At 42.5% G+C, this 17,665-nt stretch overlaps 1 protein-coding gene across 8 annotated transcripts in view; it reads right to left on the reverse strand.

Moving 5' to 3' along the window:
* Nucleotides 1-1,178: 1,178 nt before the first annotated feature.
* The window catches only part of SPPL2B (signal peptide peptidase like 2B), a 47,686-nt gene continuing 31,199 nt past the window's right edge, over nucleotides 1,179-17,665 (reverse strand). Inside the window, exons 10-16 of one of the 8 annotated variants that reach the window (XR_013486440.1) lie at nucleotides 15,987-16,061; nucleotides 15,828-15,890; nucleotides 14,545-14,644; nucleotides 12,444-12,521; nucleotides 6,477-6,704; nucleotides 5,282-5,466; nucleotides 4,381-4,419 (exon numbers count right to left, since the gene is read on the reverse strand). Coding sequence is in view for 4 of the 8 variants with exons in the window: in XM_021009142.2 (XP_020864801.1) it covers nucleotides 4,246-4,506; nucleotides 6,544-6,704; nucleotides 12,444-12,521; nucleotides 14,545-14,644; nucleotides 15,828-15,890; nucleotides 15,987-16,061 (738 nt within the window). In the remaining 4 variants the exon portion in view is untranslated. Of the gene's footprint in view, nucleotides 4,507-5,281; nucleotides 5,467-6,476; nucleotides 6,705-7,916; nucleotides 8,131-12,443; nucleotides 12,522-14,544; nucleotides 14,645-15,827; nucleotides 15,891-15,986; nucleotides 16,062-17,665 lie in introns of those variants that run through there. The other 7 variants (XR_002328730.2, XR_002328731.2, XM_078154103.1 and 4 more) reach the window with 7 other exon arrangements.

Genomic DNA, 17,665 nt, shown 5'->3' on the forward strand with positions numbered 1-17,665 from the left:
TGTGCACTCCATGGGCTGTTCCATTCCCACTGAAGGGGGGAGTGTCACTGAGAGAGGGTGTGCAGGAGGGAAAGTGAAAATCTCTCAACACTCAGAGATTCTTTTCCTAGTCAATACTTTCAAGTAAATTCTGAAATTCTCATAAGCCACTTTGCAGGAAGATTACACAGAAAGCCCTATTAATTCAGAATTTCATTAAGGACTGAAGTAACATTTGCTTTGAAATTATTTTCTTCAAAGGAAGTGCAAATTATAACAAAAATGAAGGGGATACATTTGAAAACATTTTCAAATGACTTTAAAAGCTTTTAGGGGGCTATTTACATACAACTGACATACTGCTTACAAATAATTCTTATTCTTTAAAGTAGACCCTCTAAGGATCTTTATTAGGCTATTTTCTAGCCCGGTGTTATCACATTTACCTGAAACAAAACTACGTTACTTTGAACATGTTCCACATAATCCAAATGTCAGTAATTTAGACAAACTCCACCTTATCAATTCAATTTTTAGTTACTTAACGTGATTTTATTATTTAGTTACATGTGACCTTATTCTGAGTGTTCAGAGGCAGAGGCAGAGAGTGGAAAGAGCCCTGGCCTTGGGTGCTAGCCAGTCCTGTTTCTTCAGTCACTTACTGGTAGTTTTGGACGTGTCACTTCTGAGTCTGTGTCATCTCCCCCTGCTTTCTCCATCAGCTGGGGCATATCCCAGAAAGCACCCTAAGTATCTGCTTGATGGACTCTCTTCTTCCTAACCAAAAGGCGTACCAATAAACTAACAAGTTTGCTAATTGGTTCACTAATCAACAAGATGTGGCCATCTCAAAAGCTAGCCACAAAAATCATTTCATTCAGAATACAAAGATAAAGACCTGGTTCCTAACACTGTGGCACAGAGGAGAGAACACGCTGGCTTGAGAGTCAAAGGCTCTGCCTCAACTACTTATCTTTATGATCTCAAGCAAGTCACAAATATTCTGGGCTTCAACGTCATCTGTAAAGGAAGGGGCTGAACCAGACAGGCACGGAAGGTCCCGTCCAGTCTGAAATCCTGGGATCCCCACAAACGACTTCATATGGGCAATGGAATCTGTATTCTGGCGGCAAACTTGGCAACATGTGATGAGGACAATTTTCTTCCCTACCGCTTCACATTAAATCTCAAATGCTGAGTTTTAAATATCAAAAACTATGTTTAATGATAAGGTTAAACAGAAGCGAGGCGAAAAAATATGAAACTCAAACTCTAGGAACATCTGCCTTTGAATTCCTTGACATTTTTCTAATTAAAAACAACCAACCAACCAACCCAACCCAACCCACATTTACCACACACAAGTATAAAATGGCTTAAATTAAGGCATAGTCCAATCGGCTGAAGCAGGTTGCGACTCAGGTCTCTCCCTGGCACAGGAGCTCACTTGCATCATGTTATCCCATGGCAACACGCTCACAAAAGGACAGGAACACAAGGAGGGAAAGGTCCATTTGGTACTGTTCCCAGGTTGTTATCAGTTCATTTTAACCCAAGAGAAATACACAAACAGGTTGAAGGACTTTGGAGACAGTTTTTTCTTCCTTTAACTAGAAAGTCCATCCCTCCTCCCCAGAGAACTAAGGCTGTTCATAAATCCTCAATGCTGGTATTTTTTTAGAAGTTTATGATTTTACCCAAAGCCTCTGATATTCTGGGAAGCTCGGCCAAGAATGAGACAATGAGGAGGTATACCTGAAAGGCAGAGCCCTAAACAGTAACGAGAATGTTGAAAAGTCCTAGTCTTAAGACTGGTTGAATGAAAAATAAGTAAGTGTGTGACTGCCTGTCATTCATTATCCATTAACTGGAAAGTTTTTCAAAGCTCAAATTTGAAAAGGCTGCCTAGAGGGCCGAAGACAAGATCAGAAGAGTAGTCAAGTATAAGGTTGCCAAGATAGCCCCAAAGTGACACTTCATCAGATCAGGCATTTGGGCTGGAGAGAACTCCAAACCCTGATGTACAAAGACATTCCAGAATGCTCCACCTTCTGAGCCCAAGCACAGCTGAGGGAACACCCTGATGCTTCAGGGAGGATGACGGGTTAAGAGGTGGAACCTTTTAAGAATAAAGGAGTACCTGAAGGGCTCAATCTCCCTGAAGAGCCCTTTGGGGCTTTGTTTTAGAGCTTAGGTCTTTTAGCTATCTTGCTGTGACTTAGGAGGGGTGGGGAATGCCATCATCTGGGCTTCCCATGGTCTAGGGAGATGGGGGGGGGTAGGAACCACCCACCTTTACACATCAGGAGCCTTCTGACTATATAAAAGGGACAACACTCCAGTTGTTTCTGGGGAAAAGAGGGTAGAAAGTATAGGTATGGAAGTAAGATGGGCAACCTTGCCCTTCAGCCACAGTGGCCATGGTGTAAGGTAACCAGTCACCAGTGCCTCTCCACAAATGCCATTTGGCAGCTAGACTTTTCCTGCGTGCGTGCGTGTGTGTGTATGTATGTGTGTGTGTGTGTGTGTGTGTGTTGTGATAACCCTATCAGTGAGGTAGAAGACAGAATACCATTCCAGGAATACTCCCATATATTGCAAAAATTCCTCAGCTAGATTTGAAATGTATTCCTTACTATTGCAAGGTGCAGGACTTAGGCTATTTTTATGGACTGGAATGTATAGTATTTAAAAACAGGAATACTTGAGTCTTAAAAATAAAATGTAAAGCCCCTGGTTTCTTTGTTCAAAACAAAATGGATCTTATGCCTAAAAAAGTAAACAAATACTGAGATGCTGCATCTGCAAAAGAGGCTGAAGAAATTTACCCACCACACTGGTTTGCTCAGCAGCAGCTGTAGCTAGTTGCCACACGTAAAGGAAATGAGAGCAAAGAGCAATGTCCTCACCCAAATGCCCTTTCAAGGGCAAAGGGGAGACACAGAACTTCCGGCTTGCAACCTCAGTAACCTTCCAGTGGTAGAAAAAAGGCCACCGGAATTGAAGTTTAATGAGTTAGGGGACTCTATGTTAAAACCCTAGAACTCAGCCTAACCACTGTACCAGAAAGCCAAAAGCCGTATTTTATTTTATATAAAGTGAGATTATAGCCTCTCCTCTTCTTTAAGTTCTGAAACACAGTCCCATAGAGATGCCAAATCTCCAGAGGCAGTACTGCTTTAGTTTTAATGAATTAGCCTCTTAAGTGACTTAGAAAAACAGGGAACATTGCCTGAAAGACCCTGGATCTCAACGGCAGGGGGTGGGGTGGGGGAGGTAGCCAATTATTTTCAGGAAAACAGACTAGGCATATTTAAGAGTTAGGACTAAAGATCCAGGTTTCTGAACATGTTCTCCCACTTACTCTTCCAGCCAAGCTCATAAGACACAATCAATTAAACACTGCAACACCTTCTTCTTTAACACAAGCCACACAGACTTCCTGTTTCAACCAGCTCCTCCAAATTCCTGCACCACTCTCTCCTTGATCATCTTATATATAATCATAGTCCTTTTCCTAATTACTGGACATTAGCATATGGTGATCTTGTTTTCATATCTCCTGAGTAACAGAGAATTTAACATACTTACTATGATGGACAAGAGGTAGTCTACTCAGTGAATGTTTACCTAGAAAAGCCTTCTACTTTATGAAGTCTTTGACCAGACCATCTTTTAAACAGGGAAAAAGGGGGTGGCGGTGGAACGGGACCCTAGAGAATCATGATGCACTTCCTGCACCAGAATAGAAAAGCTTATCCTTTCAAAAGGAAGTGAAATGATGGACCATTTCCTGCTTCTTAAACATCTGATTACACTAAATCATTCATTTGTAATTAAGATATCATAAAGAGAAAAATCAAATGTTAACTGCTGGCTAAGAGGAAGTGCTAACAATAATTTCTCTCAGCTTTTCATGTTAGCTAAACTGTCCGGTGCTTCCCTGTCAAGATTTACCTCAGTCAGGCTAGAGAAACACAGCAGTCACACAAGCACAGGGCAATGCATAAATAAAACCCCTTAATACAAGGCGGGCATGAGAGGGAAGGCAGGAGTGGAGGACGAGAAACCTATTCAAGTTCTCCCTGAAATGGGCATCAGAAGGGAATGAGAGCACCATATTTCAGAAAGAGGGGGAGGGGGACCTAACAAGTATCAGCAACTGTAGGAGGAATGATGCTGTGGGGCTCTTTAGTGAAAGTTAGAACCAGTCCATGGGCACTGGGGGCCATGTAGCAGGTGCCACAGTTCCTATCTTCCTTCTCCTCATCTGGTCTGATGGGCCTCTCCCATCTCTTGATGAGGTTGGTCCTTTTCTTGATCGGCTGGTTCTGAAACAGGAGGGGCAGAGCTCAGAGGTTCACTGGCACTTGCTGTTTTCTCCAAGGATGTGGGTGTATCAGCTTGAAGGGTGGGGTTGATCAATTCTTTGTTTGGCTCCTGTTGAGAAGGGGAATCATTTGAATCTTTTAGGGGTTGGGGACATTCAGATGAAGCCATCACCCAGGAAGGCTGAGGCAGGTCCTTCTACAAAAGAAAAGCCATAGGTAAGGCAATGTAAATATATCCAATGAGACCCCTGACATTAGAAACCTGAAAAAAGGCTAGGCCAGAGGAGACTCTATACCTCAGGAAACACTGATGGTTGCTGGGGGACAGGCACCTGACAGAAACAGAAATGGTAGTAAAGAAGGTAAGGCAAGTCAAACTTTCTCAGAGCAAAATAACAATAAGCCCTGAAGCTCAAATTCTTCTCCCAAAGGGTTTGGAAAAGAAATAACATATGCAGCTGACTCCAGATTAAAATAAATCTGAGCCACTGAAAATGTTTTATAATTATAGCTACTTGACTCCACAAGAACTGTGGCTCCTTTTAAGATGCACTCAACAGCCCATAAATCATACAACTTCAGAACCAAATGGACCCAGTCCAACCTGAAGCTGAACAGAAGGCCCTGGTAACACCCCGAAAGGCACTGGATGATGCAGCCTCTGCTTACAGACCTCTACCGATGGAAGATATGTTCTCTCCCCTACTTCTGCACAGCTCCAATTGTCAAAAACATACAGGAAGAATTCTTAAATCAAAATGGAATGTTAAACGTCCAAATCCTTCACGGTAGTCAGGCTGAGAAAGGAAACAGCTGTCCAAAATACCACTCTAAAAGAGCTGCAGACTCCTTACATCTGGGCCCCTTTAGCTTAAGAGGTTTTGCTGTGAACAGCACAAAAAGAGTCCTTCCTTTTGTCCAAGGGGTCCAGGATGCCTTTTTCCCCTTTCTGAAAGCTTAACTTGCCTCACCTGCTCGTCAATTGTCACACTCCCTTCTCCTGTACTCAACCTTAACTCAAACAAATCATTCTTTTAATGTCAGATCAACAGCTGGATGAGAAGCACACCAATCAGAAACTTCTATCAGAGGGGAAGGCTTTGAGGAGGCCCTTTTAATTCAGTTTTGAAATTCAAGTTATCTTCCCCAAAAAAACCTGGAAAAAAAAAGTGACATGTGGTTGGGTACAACTCAGAAACGAGGAGGATACAACAGAACAAGTTCCAAATCAAAATCCAGGCCCACACTCCCCACAGCGCTTTGAACAGACAGAATGAAAACGGGGACACTGAACCTCAAACCACAACAGAGCAACGGCTCAGACTTAACGTGGCTGGGGAAGGATGCATTATTAAACATATGTGAATTTTCCAGATTCAGTGAAGTTCGGATTCTTAGAATTGGAAGGAGCCTTAAAGGTCATCTAATCCAACCCCCTCGATATCCCCAACACCTGGGCATCTCAATAAAGTGCTGAGATCTTCTTATTTAGCAATTTTTGACGAAAATTTTTCTAAAATGTATTACACGTTTTCCTCTTTTCTTAAGAAATGAAGACCAATTATAATTCAGTGCTTTCTTGTTGCCTCACGGTAACCATAATGATTTCCAATCACTGTAGTGTTCAGGGAAGTTTCCCCCAGAGCTGAAAGACCTCTGGAGACCACTGCTCCTTCCACGGACAGAGCTGCCACGTATCATGCTATCAGGGGATACTGCTTCTTCTAATATGACGCCCTGTATTTCATTCACCATCTTGGTCTAACAGTGGTTGGCTCTACCTGCTTGTACAGAATCAAGTATCTGGGCTTTGTGACAACTATTATCCCGGCTGCAGAAAGGCCTATTTGGGCTTACGTCCAGATCTGCAGCTGGGTTCCAGGTGGTTGAGGTTGCCAGAAGTCTGACCTCTAGTTAAGTGGGGCATGATTATACTCTAGGACTAACAGAACTTTTAAGAGAATATGAGCATCTAGCAAAAGTTAACATGCTACCTCAAAAGTTCACTGTATATTTCTATACTGGCCACACCAAAGTTTTAGAGCATTCTAGGGCCACAAACAGAACTCCTAAAACGAAATCACCTTGTTGTAATCAGAAAACAAGTATTATGGCAAAACATCAGCTGTATGATTTTGATGATAAAACTACAATATTTTACTCAACTTTAACTTTAGTTAGGATTTCTAACATTAGTATTTCTTGAAGACAGTCATATCAAACTGGTATTCACCGCAAAGCCGCTGCCTGTCCAGAACATTCTCAGCTCCTTGCGCCATAAAGCTATCACAAAGCTTGTGATCACAGTACAGGGCACTAGGTAGAGGAGAGCCGGCTGGCCCCTCTGCATCCACGCCAAAGCCACAAAGGTGATCAGAAGGCCAATGCCATAGGCTAAATCAGACAAAGAAGAGAAGAACCAAGTTATTTCAATGTACTGTACTGTTTGGCATTTTATTTAAAACATGAGTTTAGAGCTAAAAGACAGAGAACATATTATCCAATCTCTTTATTTTACAGATGAGGAAACTTGTACATATTAATACCTGTATTAATGAATTAATTCAGTAAATTTTATTAAGGACCTACTGTGTGCAGAATACTAAATTAGACATCAGGGCAGACACAAAGCTTAGATAAGACAGGGTACCTTCCCTCACAGAACCTACAGTCTAGTAGAGGGATAACATAAATATAGACCCTATGATATAAAATGACATCAAGAACATTAAGATAAAAAACAAAGTGCTATATGAGGGCCCACGGTGAAAGTACTATTGACCAAAGGGATGACAGGGATAAAGTTTTGTGGACAATACGGGATCACATAAGTTAGATTTTTAAAAAACAGGCAGAGAATTAGAGGAGGGACAGGGTAAAAAGAGAGAACAGAATAAAAGGGCGGTAGGATAGGATGAAGGGAATTATACTTAGTTTTTCACAACAGGACTACTATGGAAGTGTTTTGCATGACTACACATCTATAACCTGTATTGAGATGCTTGTCTTTTCAATGAGGGTGGGTGAGGAGGGAGGAAGGGAGAAAATTTGTAACCCAAAGCTTTAAAAACATACGTTAAAAAATAAAAAAAATTTAAACCAACCAAACAAAAAAAGAATTAACAGGGAAAGTGGGAAAGGAAGGCTACTCCAGGATTCAGGGAATAGCATGGACAAGAACATGGAGGCAGGAAAGCATAAGTATTATTTCAGGGACAAAGAGTTATCAAGTTCATACATCTAGGAGAATAACACAAGACAACAAGAGAGGTGGGTTCTAGGAGGTGGATGGTGCGTGGGGATTGTGTTTGTCCTAGGATAGCTCCCCCAATTCAGGTTACCCTTTTCCCTCCAGGAGATTCCCTGGCACCTTGTCTTTGACAGAGACAGTATGGGTCATGTATACATGTATGGAGGCTAACGAGCAGAGCAAACTGGAGATAAGGACACTGAGATGTGACATGACAAACTTCCTAACCAGAAGTAAAAACAATATAGTAGGTATTGGGGATGCTTCAAGCCAGGACATACGGGAAGGGTTATCGAAATGACTGTATCATTAAATATTAATTAAGGTCAAATGTGCCAGAATAACAAATTATGCACCTTGTAGTCTTGGGTCAGAGGGAGATGAGGAGTTAATGATGAGAGGCAGAGAAAGCTTGATTTGTGTTCAGGCAGGGAGGGGACAAGCCAAATTCCGGAAGTCAATGATGATGGGACACATTCTTCTGCCTCCAAAGAGTTCTTGCAAACAGGCCTCAAACAGCCAATGCTAGGCCAGTTCTTGCCCTACCTCCAAGGAGGAAGGGAGGGAAGCCTAGTGGGGAAGAGACCAACGACTATCACTTCTGAAGCCTAAATGCATCACAGAATTTAGCAATAAAAGGGCAGCTGGGATTATCTAGCCCATCTTCAATCCTGGCTCTGAAACCTACTAGCTCTACTTCATTTGGCAGAATGGAAGCTCCAAGAGGGCTGGCACAGTTTCATTTTAGTCTTTGTATTTTTGGCACCTGGTACAGTGCCTGGCACATAATGACTCCTTACTGACTGACTGATAGTGTAATGATGATAAGCAAATCACTACTCTACTCTGAGCCTCAGTTTCCTTATGTATAAGTGTGATACGTAACCTGGCGCTGGCTACCCCATGGGGCTATGACAACAGTTCTCTGTAAACCTTAACATTACATAACCATGAATGATCATTATTATCATTGTTTTAGGGAGAAAACAAACCGTGTACCACACAAAGGAAGTGTCTTACCCAAGATCATATAAGGCAGAAGGGCCAAGATTCAGATCCAGGACTTTCTGACTCTGTATCTAGTATTCTCTCTCTCTCTCTCTCTCTCTCTCACCACAGACACCAGGCGGTTCCCATCTGTTTACTGATGCCTGAAATTCTCTTAACATGCACAACGGTTTTTTCCCACAACTAAGTTTAAAATACATTTAAAGTAATTCACTGAGTGAAGAAGTTCATTCAAACAAAGCGTGACTCGACCAACCAGTAAAAATACATGGTATCAGATCCTTTCCTGCTAGGATAAGAGGAAAAGGGGAATGAGCAGGAGGTTGTTGGACCCAGGAAGCGGAAGAAGGGGTTGTAAGGAGAGGAAGAACTTAGCCCTGGATGTAAATTGATGTAGGCTTCACAATTTGGCCCAATGCTCACCAATTAAACTGGAACTGGTGCTGCGCTACATTTAAAAAGTCACAGAATCCTGGGGCTGGAAGGACATCAGTCCAACCCATATATGAATAGGAAAACACATTTCCTTCTGAGGCAGTCAAGTACACTTTCATAGAGCTTTTGGTATTAGAAAATTCTTCCTCCTACTGAGCTAAAAACCTACTGTTTCCTGCCCATTATGCATAAGAAGAACAAGTCTAACCCCCTATCTCCCACAGAAAAGCCTTGAATTACTTGCAAATAGTGTACTTCCACCTCTTCTTGTTCAGGCTAAACATACCTAGTTCCTCTGATCGATTTTAGTTTGGAAAAGCCTTTAGGCCCCAATCATCCTGGTCACCCTCCCTCTGGATAGCCTCTATTCCTACATGTGATACTCAAAATGAAAAAGTCTCTATTAAAAAAAGTTTGAAGACTTTTGTGATTATTTTTCAACATGCAGGCTTTATTATAAAGGAATTTCATTCCCAGGAGTCTAAGTGTGTGTACTAAAGTGTGTTGCCTTACTTGTGTTGTGTATTCCCAACCACTTCCTTGCGGGCAGTTACATCTCAAATAACTTTAGTACTATCCTATAGTATACCTAGAACCATGGTAGAACCATCACTCAATAATAACCAAGGACCAACTGATTCACTGTTTTTCTCTCATGATGGAACAATTACATTGGAAACTTCTGCAGGCCATGCCTGGAATGCCCTCTCATACCACTGGTGACATACTGTGCCCTCAGCAGCCCCAGCCTTTCCTTTCCAATGTGCCCTCGAACTCGTTTTTACCTCTTAATGATGACCGGGTGTTATTTTCATTGGTTGGTTGTTTCTATAGCTCCATAAAGGCTCTACTGTTGAACTTTCCTAGTACCGAATGCTGTGCTTTGCACACAGCAGATGCTTAAATGCACTTTGGTAATCTGCACGCTGTAGGCAGATCATATCATGCATCACCCTTGAGGGTGAAACTCAGTCACCGTTTCGCCAATCTGGGCCTCAGTTTCCTCAACTGTACAGGTGGGCTAATGTCACTTACATTATGCCTCATTCACAGAGCTGCTGCTTTGTACACAAAAATGTGAGCCATTGTTGCATCTGCTATCATTACTGCAACACTCTCCTACCAGTCTGGTAAAAATCAACATCCACCCAGGGTGAAATGAGTGAAATCTATCTACTACACCTTAAACACCAGCAGAGGCTGCTCAAACTCTGTTCTACTTCTTCCCAACAAATGTTTCCATTTGTTGTTTAAAAAATACTGACAATGCAAGGCAGAACTGTATCAAGGATCACACAGCATTCCCCGCCCCCAAAATGTGATGGACGGGTGACCACTCATTCACTCTATTTCACAGAAAGAAGACTGGGACCCAGGCAGCTTGGTGCTGAGCCTCCACGTGGTCTTTGAACAGATATACATTACTTCCTCTAGGGAGCCCTATGTGATCTGCAGGGCCACCCCCTCTGCCCATCTCCACTTTGTGCATCATGGAATACTATGTCTCAGAGCTGTATCCTGTCTTATTTCCTTACCAAGCATAGGGAATCCCTGAGGGAATGAATCATGTCTTACTCAAGGCCTGGTATCTTTCGTTAGCATCCAGGACAACAGAGGCACTCAATGGAGGTAGAAAGACTTTGGGTAATACATTTTTGTATTTCCTAAAGGGATGGGCGTAGTTACACACACCTTGATGCCAACACAGGTAAAGCAAGTGTTCTCCCCTTCCTCTGAAAGCCAATTACTGCTCCAAATCCTCGCCTGGCTCTCACTAGGAGCTGTCTCGTATTACGCACACTGTCAGGCTAGACTAGCTCTTAAATAAGGTAATTTCTTTCTACCTTCAAGACCTCTCTCTGAGGAGCCCGGCCTCTCAGTGACCTGAGAGTAGGTGGCAATGATCAAGCCTATCCCAAAGCACAAAGTGGCAAAGGCCTGGCTGAGGACAACCAGGGAGTTGGCAGGTAAGGCAGCACAAAAGGAAGGATGACTAGAAAGTCTGCAAGTCTCAACAATACTCTCTGGGGGCAGCGAGATGGCACAGTGGATAAAGCAGACCCTGGAGTCAGGAGGACCTGAGTTCAAATCCAGCCTCAGTCTCAGACACTTTACACTCACTAGCTGTGTGACCCTCTGTGAAGATCCCAGGATTTCAGACTGGACAGGACCTTCTGTGCCTGTCTAGTCCAGCCCCTCCTTTTACAGATGACACTGATCTGGTCAGCTGGTCACAACATTTTGTGAACTTTCTCCCTGAAGCATCTCCTGTCTCTTCTCCATTCTCACTGCCAGCACCCTATTGTAGGCCTTCCATTTCATGCCTGTGACAGCTTTCCAACTGGACTCTCTACCACCAGCTTCTCCTTCCTTCAATCTGTTCAGCACAGTACCATCAGTCTCATCTTCCTGAAAAAACTTTCAGTCTATCATGTGACCTACTCAAAAATCTCTACTCCCATTTCCTATAATTTCTCTAACTTTCAAGACTTGAAACCTTAATCCCTTCCCAAAAGGCACTCTGCAGTCTAGTCAAATCAATGTTCTCACTGCCCTCCAGGTAATGCTCTTTGAATTCCAGTCCGTGCTTTCAGCTAATATTCACCCAACTTCCAAAGAGGCAGCTAGTGCTGGGCCTGGAAGCAGAAAACCTCATCTTTCTGAGTTTAAATCTGGCCTCAGACACTTACTAGCTGTGTGACTCTGCCTGCCTCAGTTTCCTCATCTGTAAAATGAGGTGGGGAAGGAAATGGCAAACCACTCTAGCATCTTTGCCATGAAAACCCCAAATGTGGTCGGAGTCGGACACAACTGAAAAATGACTGAATAACCACCTGAATAACCGCCCTTCCTTCTCTTCTCTTCCTATCTTAGTCAAAGAGTGACCACCTGCCAAAGACAAACTCACATCACTCTGTTCTGCTGCAGTCCCCTCCCTCTGAACACAGAACAGCCCGTCAGAACTGGCAAGGGCCTCTGGAGATCATCTAGCACACGCCCCTCATTCTAAGGAGGGTCAGCAACGACTTGTTCAAGGTCAGATGAGGTAGTAAGGGGCAGAGCCAGGATTAAACTCAGTTTTATTTTTTTTATTTGAGGCGCCCAAACAAGAATGAGAAAGAAATGATAATGTGACACACATGATTTTCTGACCCTGTGTAGAAAACAAGGCAGCCGCTTTCAGGTTAAAAGTCTGTTTTCATGGAATGTTCTTGGTAGGTAATACCATAGCCACCAAACAACCCACATAAAATGAAGAAGAGAAAAAAAGACACCGAAAGTCAAAATTCTGGAGACACCATAGGGTCTTTAAAGTCGAAATAAATGAAATAACAGAGCTGCACTTTGCTCCCCACATTAAACAAACTGGTCACAGAGCTACAGTTGAGTTGTCTGTAGATGTGCTACAAGACATTATAAAATACTTATTTTGTACCTACCTATGGTACAGGCTACAAAGTAGACTCTAGAGGACTGCACCTGGATGTCAAATCGGTGGCAATATGCTACCAATAACCCTGGAAAAGAAAGAAAACAAATTATTTTCACATTCCCTTGCTGAAAATTTAGCAAACTATTGTACTTACTCCCTATCCTAACACATTTCCAAAGGGTTTAGAAATCAGATGATACTCAGGATAGAAAGCACCTTTAATGGTCATCAAATGCACCCCACTTTCTAATTGTACAAATGAAGAAATTGAGACCCAGAGAAGTACAGACTCTCCAAGCTGGAAAGGAACTCAGAGGATATCTAATCCAGCCCATATCTGAACGGGCATACCCCTCCAACATTTTCATCAAATAGTTTCTCAGTCTATATTGGAAACCCTTCAGTGAGGGCAGACTACTACCTCTCAAAGGAAGTTATTCCCTTCTGGAGTGGTTCTAATAGCTGGAAAGGAGCCTTGGAGGACCAGGCCCCACAGCTCTGGACTCCTACTTGGTACATTTTCCACAACTTCACATCTCTTCCAACTCTTAACAGCCTATGAGACGATCAGCTTTAAATACACTGAACCCACAATGGAATTTAAAAAGACCCAAAAGAGAAAAGGAACCAAGCTGCCACATGAGTGGTTCCAGATTATACTTCAACAGAGCTAAGATCTCACTGGTGTGGGTGTGGGTGCTCCCTCCACTGGTACATATTACAACCCAACCATCCATCTTCATAGTAAAGTAACCATGCATCAAAAGGACTGGAACAGCTCCAGCACGGTGCAGAGACCATTCATGGAGGATTTATGGAAGTACTCATTAAATTATAATAATTCACAAAATTACAGTTGAAATCATCCCAATGGGGTAAGTGGAGTTTCACAAAAAGTCAGGCAGAATAGCCACTGTGGCAGAGACTTTTCTTTTTCTTTTTTTTGTGAGGCAATCAGGATTAAGTGACTTGCCCAGGGTCACACAGCTAGTAAGTGTCAAGTGTTTGGTCTGAGGGCCGGATTTGAATTCAGGGCCTCCTGACTTCAGCGCCAGTGCCCTATCCACTGCGCCACCTAGCTGCCCCGCAAACAGACTTTTCAAAAGTTCTCTAAACACCCACACCAAGAAATCTGGCCCCTTGGGAGTGTCACCTCCTTCCTACACTTCACGCCATGCATGCATGCACGAAGAAAGCAAGCACAAAAATCAGATCCTGAGTATCTGTTACATGCAAGGCACTGTGCTATCCACTGTAAGGACATGAATGGGATCAAGACACTGTCCCTATCTTGGGGAGCTGGGAAGGCATCACAAGTAATCAGGTGACAGAAGAAGTCTCAAAGTAGCATGTGCTTTATTTGCCCAAAGTAGCGCAATTAATGAAGTGTCATAGCAGTTCAAGGGAGGGGCAGAACACTTTAGGCAGGGGTAATCATGAAAGGCCTTGCAGAGGAGATGAGACTTGAGCTAAGATATCTGAGGGCGAAGGAAGATTTGGAGAAGCAGAAAGTTAAGTGGAATAACAGCATGAGAAAGGGAAAAGAGGACAGATGCATCTGAGCAAGTAGGAAGAAACTATTTTATCTGGCACAGAAGATTCCAGTAGAATAGAGGAAGATAAGGCTGAAAATGCAGGATGAAGCCAGATCACAGAAAACCTGGTATGTAGGGCTTTTGAGATGCAACTGCATCATCAATCTTCTCTCTCTTGAACTCCTATAACAGCTATGGTAGGCAGCACACAATTTAGCACTTAAGTAACATTTTGCTGACTGTTTCAAGGGTGTGTGTTGTTTGCCCAACTGGACTGTGAACTCCTTGAGGACAGGGACTAGGTCTTAAACTTCATCTTCCCTTACAGTGCCTAGCACAGCATTAGTGGCTCCAAGCAACACTTAGAGGTGGCAAGGACCTTAGAGAACATTTAGTCAAACCCCATCTTACAGATGGGGAAGCTGGAGGTCTACAGAAATCACTTGCCCAAGGTCACATATGTAATAAGCAGCAGAGCTGGGTTAAATTTAAACTCAGGTCTTCTGATTCCAAAATCCACTATACCACATTTTATTTAGGCTCATTAACCTGCAAGCTTAGTAACTGAAATACCTGGCACTAAGATATCTCCAAAGCCTAATAGAGAAAATGGCCTGTCACAGAGTGCTAATGGTGAAGAGTTTAATCTTGGGACCTTCAGCACCATGGGGAGCTAAAAAGAGGGGAAGAAATAACATGTTTTTAGTAAAATCTGTACATTTATAATCAAAGTCATGAAAACACATACCTCTTTCTCATGACAATTCTACAAACATCAAACAAGTTATGGGGAAATTGGAAGCTAGAGTGTCTTTCCGTAACAAATTGTAGGTTTGGCAGTTTCTCAACCTCACAGAAAAGAGTTTCCTGTAATGACAGAGGCAATGTCCATAAGGCAGGTGTGCAATCAGAACAAAGGGCTCCATATGTAAGTAGAAAAACCTTTTGGCATTCGCCACAAAAACGACACTGATGATCTCAGTCAAGTCTGTGAAGGTCCATTTGTGGGGAGTATTATCAAACCAGCCATCCTTAAGGGAGCGTTGCCAGACTTAACAGAAGGTGGGAAAATTTCTGGGAATTCTGAAACCATGGTTGGGAGGGGAATGGAACACAGAAGCACACACTTATTTGTTTTTTGGTTACCACCCAAAGTTACTTTAGTTCAGAAACACAAATCACAGGATGTTAGCAATGGAAGAGACACCAGAGGTCTTCTAGTTCAACCCCTTCATTTTACAGATGAGCAAACTCAGACCCAGAGTGGTAGAGCCTGGATTTGAACTCAGATCTTCTAAGTCCAGGGCTCTTTCCACTGTACTACAATTCTTCCTCAAATGTTATATACAACTTGAGTTTGCTCACAAAATCATGTTTAATCTACACAGAAATGCAAAAGCCAAAAACACAAAAGCAAATAAAAGACCCAGTAAATTTGAGGGGGAGAAAGGAGGAAAAAAGTCCTCAGAGAAAAAGTCTCTACGCCCCACCCCATTTCTCTAGGCTTCCCTATCTCTGTGCTTAGCACACATGTCATGTGCTCCTTTTCTCTTCCCTTTGGGCTTAGTCTCGGGGGTCTATCACTCACAGCAGACCCACCTCAGTCCTCTTCAGGCTGTCAAACACGTACGTCCGTACCCAGCCTCCTCTTACTTTCCCACACGTTGCCCACATACATACCTTCTTCATAGGCTTGGCATGGGAGTTAGGAGGCTTTGAAGTCACCATAAATGTTGGCACAATTTGTGAGCTCCTATTCAAGTAGCTCTTTGTAGTTTTACCCTCTCTGGAGATGAAAGCATTCATATGTTAAGAGTAATAAATTCACCTCATATCCCGAAGCTACTATGAAATACCTTTTCGTGAGTGGTAGAATCCGAAGGGCCAGCAGCCACTTCCACCATTATGCTGTTCCCACTCTACAGAAAAAAAGGACACGGGAAACATAAGTATTCTGGAACGCTGGGATAAGTCTTGCTCTGTTCAGGTGACAGGACAGCTAGAACAATTCCTACCTTTGTCAGAAAGGGTGTGATGAATACGAAAAACACATCATAGATGAAAAGCACTAACAGAAGCAGAGTACAAGCCTAGGAAAGAAAAAAATATCAGTCATTGACGTGGGGAAGAAAAAGCTCTTAAATTTTTTGCCTAGCTATGAAGATCTATCCAATTTATACTGCATGAATTTTCACAATCGAATGACTTTGTCTAAGCCAGAGGAATTCTGTAAAGCACTAACACTGAGCCAGAAGCTGATCTCAAACCAGTTCCACCTCTGGGCTTTGCCTCTCACCCTTTGTTACTGCTCAATGCCTTCTCTTTTCCCCTCAAGACATCAAGGCCAGCCAGACCTCAAGCAAATGCCACGCCAGGAACGAAGGGGGGTCAGCTCCTGATGTTACACCCTAGACCCAGGCCCAGATGTTGGTTTTTTATTTTTTAATTAAAAAAGGAAATGAACAAACAGAAAAACCCCATGTACAGTAATGTGCATATAAACTACAAATTCACTTTCAATTTTTTTTTTTAAAAAACGCTTTTCAGATCAAAAGTTTCCACCCCAGCTTACAACTCAAAGGTAAACTCCTTAAAAAAGCTTTAATCAATAGAGAAAGACTGGAGAAACTGCCCTTCTGGGCATATGTCTGCTTTCAAACATCTTAAGTTTGAGGCTTAGCTTGGGAAGGAAAAAAAATTAAAACTTTACAACTTCTAAATAAAGAAAAAAAAATCAAAATGGGCCAAATAACACATTTCCTGTGAAATTTCAGCTGCAGGTTTTTATAGGAGGGCTGACTTTGCTTTTTAGACGGTTGACTTTTTTTTTCTAGTTCTTTTTGAATGGATTTTTTTTTCCAGAAACAAAGTAACACTGATTTTGACATTTCCAATATCAATTTACATTTCATATAGTTCTTTACAATTTATGATGTTCCTTTACCTATATAAGCCCACTGAATCCCCACAACAGCTCTATGAGAGAGAGGCAAGGCAGGATTATCTCCATCAAATAGACTGAGGAAACCGTATTTCAGCACATGATGTGAACTGTCCCTTGTCACAGTGCTACTAAAGGGTAGAAACAGGCTCTGAGCCTTGGTCTTTTTTGACTCCCAGGTCAGTTCACTTTCCACTACACATGCCTTGGACCACTTAAGCCACTCTTTATGGATACTTAAAACTCTCTTCATCAGGGCCACTTTCTTCTCTAGTACTTCTGCCCTCGGAATGAGAATTAACTCTTGGCTATTGCTAGGCAAAATCAGATGGAGCCAGCCTAGGTAACTGAAAACCACAGACTATGCCCAAGCATGATGTTAAGCAATATTTTCATCCTCTTCCCCAGCCAAACCTTCCAAAATCTGTTCTTAAGAAGTAACATTGGCTGGAGTTTTCATTTTTCCAATGCTTATACTAATCAATCATAGGGTAGGTGGCCAAAAGGAGGAAGAAGAAATAAGCCAAAGTCCTAACTGACCCACAAAGTAGATAATTAGCCCCTGAATAACTCAGAGATGATAGTTACAGCAACAATGACTATATCCTGCTGGTGGAAGGAGGAGATATAGAACTGCAACTATTCTTCGGAGACATTCTTCTCTCACATGCCTAGTCTCACGAAGAAGGAAAAAAGGGGAAATGTAAGCTAAAAGGACTAGGTGTCAACACAAGACGGATGACAACTGCCCTA

Source organism: Phascolarctos cinereus, unplaced genomic scaffold (genome assembly GCF_003287225.1).
Source record: "Phascolarctos cinereus isolate Bilbo 61053 unplaced genomic scaffold, phaCin_HiC Scaffold_4;HRSCAF=312, whole genome shotgun sequence".
Lineage (NCBI taxonomy): Eukaryota > Metazoa > Chordata > Mammalia > Diprotodontia > Phascolarctidae > Phascolarctos > Phascolarctos cinereus.